General features: G+C 43.8%; 1 protein-coding gene across 1 annotated transcript in view; it reads left to right on the plus strand.

Moving 5' to 3' along the window:
• LOC134585806 (amine sulfotransferase-like) overlaps nucleotides 1-9,298 on the plus strand; it is a 117,277-nt gene extending 107,979 nt beyond the window's left edge. Inside the window, exons 5-7 of the mRNA XM_063441275.1 lie at nucleotides 182-276; nucleotides 1,383-1,563; nucleotides 9,174-9,298. Coding sequence (XP_063297345.1) covers nucleotides 182-276; nucleotides 1,383-1,563; nucleotides 9,174-9,298 — 401 coding nt within the window. The remainder of the gene's footprint in view (nucleotides 1-181; nucleotides 277-1,382; nucleotides 1,564-9,173) is intronic.
• Nucleotides 9,299-11,214: the final 1,916 nt, after the last annotated feature.

Consider the following 11,214-nt stretch of genomic DNA (forward strand, 5'->3'; position numbering starts at 1 on the left):
AAACGAAAGTCCTGTTTCTCCTGAACAAAATTATATATAATAAGTGTGGGTGCACTTAATATGAAAAAGGTGAATTATGATTGAACAGACATAGCGCAATTCCACAAAACGTGTACAGCTGGCTCAGTCCTTCAGGGGTTAAACATGTTTACCATGCCACTTATTTAACTTTCTCTTACAGTGGTAGGTGGTTCCTGGTTTGATCATTTCAGAGGCTGGTACATCAACAAGCAGGAGTTTAATGTACTTTTCATGACATATGAAGAAATGAAAAAGGTTGGTGATTGTTTATGTTTATAAAGAAATGTATTTAATTTAATTTGTATACATCCAGTCTAAAATGTGCCTATTAATTCTAACATGGTCTATGGCTATATGTGTGAGCAGTTTTTGATCTAGTTTGGTACCCTCTCATGTCACTCACTTCACGTAAACCTCAATACAGTCATACTCCAATGATTTCATTACTTATTACGTTTTGCTGTTTTTGTTTTTTTAATGTATGTGTCCTGTGTCTGTCACAATAATTGATGGGGTTTTTGTATACATTCTTTAATTGGGTTGGAAAGGGCAGTTTTATTTCTGTATCTTCAACCTTCACTTTTGTATATTTTATATTGATAATTAGTTTTTTTTTTTTTTTTCCATTAAATTCTTTCCCCAAGAGATTTCTAAAAAGAGAGAATCAAGATCTCATTCTTCAGATGTAGCCTTCGATACCTATATAAGGCTTTGTGAAGATTGTTGTGTATCTAATTTACTTTTTGGTTTGTATGGAATCCATTCATGGTCAGATTATAGAATTCAGAAATTAATTTTACATCTTTTTTCACATTTATTAAATTGCACCCATAAATAACTTCTATTGATTTGAAAATTCCCCTATGAGATATACGGTAACTAATTTCCCTAGAATTTGTCAAAAAAAATAATTTACACAAGGGATATTTTTTCCATTGTGTAGTTTTCTTTAAAGGGTCACTCTAGCCACCATGGCAATCTTGCATGATTGCAAACGTTTTAATGTAGAGAGAACATCGCAACTATCCTGCTGATATTTCATTGAGTCTAAGAAAGCAAACCAATGGGATCACTTGTGGGGTAATTCCTTTGATTGCAATTTACACACAAACTATTCTGAATTTACATGTATTTGTGTATGGTAAACACAGCTTTATCAGCATTAGACAACCTTCTAAAATCTTTTATTTTTAAATTTGAAATTAAATTCTGTTTGCTGTGTATACTTAAAAAATGTGGATTTCTCATATGTTGATGTATATTATTCCCTGTATGTTCTGTCTCTGTATGTGTGCAGAGTTTGCATTGGTCTGTACTCTGTCAATATAAGCCAGTAATGTCCTAAACTTCTCTTTTTAAAGGATCTGCGATCAGCAGTAATGAAAATGTGCAGTTTTTTGGGCAAAACACTTGATGATGAAGCAGTGGATACTGTGGTGGAAAAAGCCACATTTAAAAACATGAGACATGACCCACTGGCAAACTATACATTTTTACCTCAAGATATCATTGATCCAAGCAAAGGCAGTTTTCTTCGTAAAGGTACTGGTACACATATTTATTTATAGTCACCTATTTACATACTCATACAGCATAAATATGCCCTATTGTGACCCCCCTGTCATGCCCCCCACCCCAACATGGTGCAGAATTTTTTTTTAGATACATAAATGAGAAAAGGAAAGTAAAACAAGGATTAGTTAGATTAAAAACAGAAGAAGGAAGGTATGTAGAAGAGGATAAAGGTCTGACTGCCTCAATGAATATTTTTTGTTCAGTATTTATGGGTCTGAGGAGAGAAATATATTGCTGTGGTAACATTTGTTAAACTATTAGGCCCTTGAGGAAACATCTATCACTCTTTATGTGACAATGGGGTCTCTCCTGATCTCAAACCCATACACTATTGTGTCAATTTAGGCGAGAAATAATTTCTGAACTCCTTGTCATGTGGGATCAGCAAGCCCCCTTATCAGGTGTACATTTAATTAGGTACAGATTTAAAAAAAAAAAAAAAAACTCTTTACAAATCATATTACACTTCATATGCATATAGATAAAATGAAATCTACAGTGTTAGTGGGCTTAACAATCATATACATTTCATATGCATATACACAAAATAAAATCTACAGTGTTAGTGGGCTTAAAAACCAAATGGCACCATTACATAGTAGGGATCTTCCACAGAGTTAATTTTCAGAAACTCATAATGGGTAGTGATGCACCGAACTGTTCGCTGGCGAATAGTTTCTGGTGAACATAGCGTGTTCGCGTTCGCCACGGCGGGCGAACACATGCACGGTTCGATCCGCCCCCTATTCGTCATCATTGACTAAACTTTGACCCTGTGCCTCGCAGTCAGCAGACACATTCCAGCCAATCAGCAGCACACCCTCCCTTCCAGACCCTCCCACCTCCTGTACAGCATCCATTTTAGATTCATTCTGAAGCTGCATTCTTAGATAGAGTAGGGAAAGTGTAGCTGCTGTTCATTTGATAGGGAAATGTATAGCTAGGCTAGTGTATTCAGTGTCCACTACAGTCCTTAAGGACTCATCTGATCTCTGCTGTAAGGACAGTACCCCAAAAAGCCCTTTTTAGGCCTAGAACATCAGTCTGCTGTTTTTTTGTAATCTAATTGCAGTTGCCTGCCAGCTTCTGTGTCAGGCTCACAGTGGATACTGTGCCCACTTGCCCAGTGCCACCACTCATATCTGGTGTCACAATAGCTTGCATTTAAAAACAAAAATACTTTTTTCACTGTAATAGATTAATTAGCAGTTAGTTGTCTGCAAGCGTCTGTGTGTCAGGCTCACAGTGGATTCTGTGCCCACTTGCCCAGTGCCACCACTCATATCTGGTGTCACAATAGCGTGCATTTAAAAACAAAAAACATTTTTCACTGTTATAGATTGAATAGCAGTTAGTTGTCTGCAAGCGTCTGTGTGTCAGGCCAACAGTGTGTACTCTGCCAGTGTGCACAGTGCCACTCATATCTGGTGGCACAATAGCGTGCATTTAAAACCAAAACATTTTTCACTGTTATAGATTGAATAGCAGTTAGTTGTCTGCAAGCGTCTGTGTGTCAGGCTCACAGTGGATACTGTGCCCACTTGCCCAGTGCCACCACTCATATCTGGTGTCACAATAGCTTGCATTTAAAAAAAAAAAAAATGTTTTCACTGTAATAGATTAATTAGCAGTTAGTTGTCTGCAAGCGTTTGTGTGTCATGCCAACAGCGTGTACTCTGCCAGTGTGCACAGTGCCACTCATATCTGGTGGCACAATAGCATGCATTTAAAAACCCACAAACCGTTTTTTCCACTGTAATAGATTGAATAGCAGTTAGTTGTCTGCAAGCGTCTGTGTGTCAGGCTCACAGTGGATACTGTGCCCACTTGCCCAGTGCCACCACTCATATCTGGTGTCACAATAGCGTGCATTTAAAAACAAAAAACTTATTTCACTGTTATAGATTGAACAGCAGTTACTTGTCTTCAAGCGGGTGTGTCAGGCCAACAGCGTGTACTCTGCCAACCTCTGCCAGTGCACATTGCCACTCATATCTGGAGTCACAATAGCGTGCATTTAAAACCAAAAAACATTTTTCACTGTTATAGATTGAATAGCAGTTAGTTGTCTGCAAGCGTCTGTGTGTCAGGCTCACAGTGGATACTGTGCCCACTTGCCCAGTGCCACCACTCATATCTGGTGTCACAATAGTGTGCATTTAAAAACAAAAAACTTTTTTCACTGTTATAGATTGAATAGCAGTTAGTTGTCTGCAAGTGTCTGTGTGTCAGGCCAACAGCGTGTACTCTGCCAACCTCTGCCAGTGCACATTGCCACTCATATCTGGTGTCACAATAGCGTGCATTTAAAAACAAAAAACTTTTTTCACTGTTATAGATTGAATAGCAGTTAGTTGTCTTCAAACGGGTGTCAGGCCTACAGCGTGTACTCTGCCAACCTCTGCCACTGCACATTGCCACTCATGTCTGGTCTCACAGTAAATGACAGGCAGAGGCAGGCCACCCCGCAGGGGCCATCGTGGTTTTTGTGCTGTGATTCCCTTTTGCCCAAGAATAATGCCCAGTTTTCAGAGGCCATGTACCCTGAACTTGAAAAGTTCTGAGGACATAGTTGACTGGCTAACACAGGACACCCAATCTTCTACAGCTTCCGCTCGGAACCTTGACGCACCACCCTCCTCCAGCTTAGCTTCAGGCACCTCTTAAGTTACCACTCGCCCGCCTGCCGCCACCACCAACACTAGCACCACAGCCGCTTCACTTGGTATGTCAGAGGAGTTATTTACACATCCGTTTGAAGAAATGAGTGATGCGCAACCATTATTGCCAGAGGATGTAGATAACAGGGATATGTCTCAGGCAGGCAGCATTACACACATGGACGTACGGTGTGATGATGGTGTTGTACCCGCTGCTACTTCCTTTGCTAAGTTGTCAGATACAAGTGAAGCGGTTGATGATGACGATGCGTCCATGGATGTCACGTGGGTGCCCACTCGGCAAGAAGAAGAACAGGGCGAAAGTTCAGATGGGGAGACAGAGAGGAGGAGACGAGTTGGAAGCAGGGGGAGGTCGTCGCAAGGAGCTAGTGGCACAGTCAGACAGCATGCATCGGCACCCGGGGTAAGCCCGACAGCATGCCAATCAACGCATGCTGTGTCCACCACCAGAATGCCGTCATTGCAGAGCTCAGCAGTGTGGCATTTTTTTGTGTGTCTGCCTCTGACAACAGCAATGCCATTTGCAACCTGTGCCAAAAGAAACTCAGTCGTGGGAAGTCCAACACCCACCTAGGTACAACTGCTTTGCGTAGGCACATGATCGCACATCACAAACGCCTATGGGATCAACACATGAGTACAAGCAGCACACAAACTCAAAGCCGCCATCCTCCTCCTGGTCCAGCATCTTCAGCCACATCAACCACTGCTGTCCTCCTTGCCCCCTCTCAACTATCCGCCACTCCGTCTCTCGCCTTGAGCAGTTCCCGCTCATCTGCCCACAGTCAGGTGTCTGTCAAGGACATGTTTGAGCGTAAGAAGCTAATGTCAGAAAGTCACCGCCTTGCCCAGCATCTGACAGCTGGCTTGTCTGAACTATTAGCCCGCCAGCTTTTACCATACAAGCTGGTGGAGTCTGAGGCGTTAAACAAATTTGTGGCTATTGGGATACCGCAGTGGAAGGTACCCGGACATAATTTCTTTTCACAAAAGGCAATCCCCAACCTGTACTTGATTGTGCAAAAGGCAATGGCATGTCTGGCACACAGTGTTGGGGTAAGGGTCCATCTGACCACTGATACCTGGTCTGCAAAGCATGGTCAGGGCAGGTATATCACCTACACTGCGCATTGGGTAAACCTGCTGACGGCTGGCAAGCATGTAATGCGTGGCTCTGCAGAGGAGTTGGTGACACCACCACGACTTGCAGGCAGGCCTGCTGCCACCTCCTCTACTCCTCCTACTCCATCCCCTTCCATAACTTCCTCGGCTGAGTCCTCTTCTGCTGCTGCGTCTTGCTCCACATCAACGGCACCCCCCCAGCTCCCCAGGTACTATTCCACATCCCGGATACGGCAGTGTCACACCGTCTTGGGTTTGACTTGCTTGAAAGCAGAGAGTCACACCGGACAAGCACTCCTGTCCGCCCTAAACGCACACGTGGAAAAGTGGCTGCCTCCGCAGCAACTGGATATCGGCAAAGTGGTTTGTGACAACGGAACAAATTTGTTGGCGGCATTGAAGTTGGGCAAGTTGACACATGTGCCGTGCATGGCACATGTGTGTAATCTGATCATACAACGCTTTGTGCATAAGTACACAGGCTTACAGGACGTCCTGAAGCAGGCCAGGAAGGTGTGTGGCATTTCAGGCGTTCCTACATGGCCATGGCGCACTTTGCAGATATCCAGCGGCGAAACAACATGCCAGTGAGGCGCTTGATTTGCGACAGCCTGACACGTTGGAATTCAACACTCCTAATGTTCGACTGCCTGCTCCAACAAGAAAAAGCCGTTAATGAATATTTGTATGACTGGGGTGCTAGGACAGCCTCTGGGGAGCTGGGAATTTTTTTGCCACGTTACTGGACGCTCATGCGCAATGTCTGTAGGCTCATGCGTCCTTTTGAGGAGGTGACAAACCTAGTCAGTCGCACCGAAGGCACCATCAGCGACATCATACCATTTGTTTTCTTCCTGGAGCGTGCCCTGCGAAGAGTGCTGGATCAGGCCGTAGATGAGCGTGAAGAGGAAGAGTTGTGGTCACCATCACCACTAGAAACAGCCTTATCAGCATCGCTTGCTGGACCTGCGGCAACGCTGGAAGAGGATTGTGAGGAAGAGGAGTCAGAGGAGGAATGTGGCTTTGAGTAGGAGGAGGAAGACCAACCACAACAGGCATCCCAGGGTGCTCGTTGTCACCTATATGGTACCCGTGGTGTTGTACGTGGCTGGGGGGAAGAACATACCTTCATTGAGATCACTGAGGAGGAGGAACGGGAAATGAGTAGCTCGGCATCCAACCTTGTGCAAATGGGGTCTTTCATGCTGTCGTGCCTGTTGAGGGACCCTCGTATAAAAAGTCTGAAGGAGAACGACCTGTACTGGGTGTCCACGCTACTAGACCCCCGGTATAAGCAGAAAGTGGCTGAAATGTTACCAAATTACAACAAGTCGGAAAGGATGCAGCATTTGCTAAATAAATTAAAAAGTATGCTTTACACAGCGTATAAGGGTGATGTCACAGCACAACGGGAATCTAACAGGGTAAAGGGTGAAAGTAATCCTCCTCCTCCCGCGACCACACCGGCAAGGACAGGACACTTTAAAGACGTGTTATTGATGGAGGACATGCAGAGCTTTTTAAGTCCTATGCATCGCCACAGCACTTTGGGATCCACCCTCAGAGAACGACTCGACCGACAGGTAGCAAACTACCTCGCCTTAACTGCAGATATCGACACTCTGAGGAGCGATGAACCCCTTGACTACTGGGTGCTCAGGCTTGATCTGTGGCCTGAGCTATTCCAATTTGCGATAGAACTTCTGGCCTGCCCCGCTTCAAGTGTCCTGTCAGAAAGGACCTTCAGTGCTGCAGGAGGTATTGTCACTGAAAAGAGAAGTCGCCTAGGTCAAAAAAGTCTAGATTACCTCACCTTTATTAAGATGAATGAGGGATGGATCCTGAAATTACTGACAGTGGGCGATACATTCGACTAAAAAAGGCCTGATGAGATGAGCTGCCTTGGGCTAAAAATGGTGACCCTATGTAGGAGGAACATTCCCTATTCTGCTCTGTGTCAGTGTGTATCAGGGTCCCTGAGGACAGGTGTCAATCCATATCTGCCAAGTGACCCTATGTAGGGGGAACAGTCCCTATTCTGCTCTATTCATGGTCAGTGTGTATCAGGGTCTCTGAGGACAGGTGTCAATACATATCTGCCAAGTGACCCTATGTAGGGGGATCAATCCCTATTGTGCTCTGTGTCAGTGTGTATCAGGGTCTCTGAGGACAGGTGTCAATCCATATGTCAAGGTGTCAATATGTCATATGTCAGGTGTCAATCCATATCCATTGTGATTTAGGAATGTTAGGTGATTTATGCCCTTTATGTATTAAAACCAGACTCTGCATCAACTGTGTAATTTTCCATGGGAGTTTTGCCATGGATCCCCCTCCGGCATGCCACAGTCCAGGTGTTAGTTCCCTTGAAACAACTGTTTCATCACTATTGTGGCCAGAAAGAGTCCCTGTGGGTTTTAAAATTCGCCTGCCCATTGAAGTCAATGGCGGTTCGCCCAGTTCACGAACGTTTGAAGAAGTTCGCGTTAGCCGTTTGCGAACCGAAAATTTTATGTTCGCGACATCACTAATAATGGGGGACTGAGTCAGGATTAGGAGGCTCTCTTGACTGAACACTCTCCAATGTACAGCAACCAACATCAGAGTTCTCAGTTTTCTTACTGTACTATTTTTAAGTTTTTTTTTTTTTTTTTTTACTTAGTTTAATGGGCCTTGTGGGCGGCCTCAATACTATTATTGATCCTATCCAAGTTTGCGGGCCCTATGCCCATCCCATGTGGTGAATGTACAAGTCCCCATTTCTTAGCAGTGTACCTTGGCAGGTGGTGATATAGCATCAGCTTTACTGGGTATCCCCGTTTATAGGGTATGTGGTGTTGCCTCAGAGTGTCAGTGGTCTACTAAAGCAACCTCCTATTTCTCACATCGTAAGATGAGAGGTTGGCATAAATATGAATGTTCTTATACTCTGCTGGTAAATCCTTCTTGGATCTGCTGGACTTGAGGAAGGACTCTTTGACGTGGAAGTAATGTAGTCTCATAAAGACATCTCGGGATGAGGCTGAGGCAAGTAAGAACTTTGGTTTGGAGACTCTGTGTAAGAATGTAAAACATACCACACGGGAAGGTCTGCAGATCAGCCTGTTGGACTGTCTCTGGGATGCCCTGCAGGTACAAGTTGTTTAGTCTTTAGCAGTCCTCGGAATCTATAAGCTGTGCTTCGTAAACCTAAATCTGTGCTTCCACTTGTTGCTAGGCTTTTATGAGCTTCTGCAAATTCATCTATTATTAATATGACGTGGGACGTTCTGGCATCCAGATCCTGTACGTATATTTCCCACAGATTTCTGAAATATTTGTAAAATCTTGTCTGACATTGTATCTAGGAGACTTTGGAGAACCCCCTAAGTCACTGGTGATATTTCCAACCTATAGTTCCCAGGTCTTGCTCATTGTTGCCGCCATCTTGGGTTAGTTCCTGTGATGACTGCGGTTTGCTTTGTGTGTCTCTCAAGGAAAAGAAGTGCGCCTTGTTTAGTTTTTCTGTCTTTTTGTGTGTTTTTGATGTGTTGTTCGGCTTAGTGTTGGGATAAGATCTTTGGAACCGTTGCTAAGCCTGTCAATAAGCCCCACCACTCTCCTACTTCCATGCGCTTGGGAGGTCACATCACACCCCCCACTATTTCTCAACATTACAGATCAATTTATTAATTATTTCACTTTTCTGATGACATTGCTAAGCCTATTTTCTGGAAATGTTACTGTAAGTATTTTTATGTTAACCCTGTGTAATAAGTATTTGTCCCTTTTTAGGCACCATTGGGGACTGGAAAAATATAATGACCGTGGCACAGAGTGAGATGTTTGATCAAGTGTTTGAAGAGAAAATGAAAGATCTAAAAATCAAGTTTACATGGGATATTGATGAAACCAATTGAATTTTGCCACATTATATTCATATAACTGATGTCAATTTCTAATAAAAAAATGTGCAAATAAATTAAGATACATGTTTTTTTCAAAACAATGGGATAAAATAAGTGAAAACTTCTTAAATGCATAAATGTTTCAACAATTTTTATGCTGAATTTATATTGAGTGCTTATTTATAAAATAAGAATTATAATAATTAAAATATAAAGGTGTGATTTTATGATAGTGTTTATTTATATATTAGTTTTTTCTTAAACAAACACTCAAAGCACCATCACACCACTCCAAGATCAATAACCAACTAGTGCCCTCCCAGAGTAAGCAGTCAAACAATTTCAGAACAGTTGGGCAACTTATCTAGGTCCCCGGGCACCTGGTCCACATCTGCTTTCTCCTGAGCTAAACATGGCCCTATACAGAATCATGCTCATTGACTGACAGAAACATGGTCCAGGTAAGTTGTCAAACTGTTTAAACCATTTGAGGGCAGTAGAGCAGTGCTGGCACCAGCGCCAGCTTAAGATTGCCCAGGGCTGTAGGCAGGATGTCAGATTGGGTCCCCCACCTAGAACCCTGGGCACTTGTATATTAGTGTTGTCTGCAGTGACTGAAGTGTTGAATGTGTGTGGGGGAGACTGACCAGGGCCGGTGCAAAGATTTCTGCCACCCTAGGCAAAGATCAATTTTGCCGCACCCTCATGAAAGCAAATACAATCTCACAGAGGTTTATTCACTAAACTCTGAATTGCAGTGAGTTTGAAACCAAAATCCAAAATTTAAGCAAAAGTAGCTGAACTGTGACTGTAGCTGAATTGGAGAATTCTTCTAGATCAGTTATTTTGGCCTACATTTTGCCAATATGGTTTCCAGTTAGGTCTGCCTAATATATACATACTGCCCAATGTACATCCATAAACACACACTGCCTAATACCTACATCCATACAGGGCTGTCTTTAACGAGGGGCAAACGGGCAGTTGCCGCGGGCTCAGTTACTTCTGGTGGGCCCAAGGCAGCTGCCCCGTGGGCCTCTGCCCACAAACAGGATACTGACAAGCCCACCGGGATCCTGAGAAATGTTCCGGTGGGCAGCCACATCTGAGGTAATCAGGGGTCCCAGCCCTTTACTAGTGCTCTGGACGAGGCCCCTATCATTCTGTTTGTTCCCCACGGCCTGCTGGGAGGAAGTGAGGTCACATCACTTCCTACCAAGTAACAGTGAGCCTCGAGGGAAGGAGGAGGTACACACAGGAAGAGAAGGAGGAGGGGGCTGTGTATCTGACTACGGAGTAGGAGGCACACACAGAGGAGGTAGAAGTGGAGGAGAGGGACTGAGGAAGCCTGGTTTCTCAGACTCCCATCAGTCTTGGCCATCCAGCTCCCACTGGACACCAGGGAAGCCACCCTTCTGTACCCAAAAGGTAAGGAGACAGGAGGGTGGATCTAATATGTAAATTGATCTTATATATTGTGTGTATCTGACTGTGTGTACCTGGCTGTGTGTATATCTAGCTGTATGTGTGTGTTTGTGTGTGTGTATCTGACTGAGTTTGTGTGTGTGTATATGACTTTATGTGTATCTGGCTGTGTGTGTGTCAGTGTTTGTATCTGTCTGAGTTTGTGTTGGTGTGTGTTTATGACTTTATGTGTATCTAGCTGTGTGTGTATCTGGCTGTGTGTCAGTGTGTGTTTCTGGCTGTATATATGCCAATGTGTCCGTGTTTGTGTGCCTGTGAATCTGTGTGAATGTATATATTTGTATGTGTACTTGTGTCAGTGTGTATCTATGCATGTGGCAATACGTACATCACAGCATTATAATGCCAACACAGCACATAAATATACCCCTGCATTCCAACAACACCACTGCACACAAATACACCACTCCATGAGTACCTGTGTTTGTGTTTGTGTGTGAGTG

The sequence above is a fragment of the Pelobates fuscus genome, chromosome 2, assembly GCF_036172605.1.
Source record: "Pelobates fuscus isolate aPelFus1 chromosome 2, aPelFus1.pri, whole genome shotgun sequence".
NCBI classification, from domain to species: Eukaryota; Metazoa; Chordata; class Amphibia; order Anura; family Pelobatidae; genus Pelobates; species Pelobates fuscus.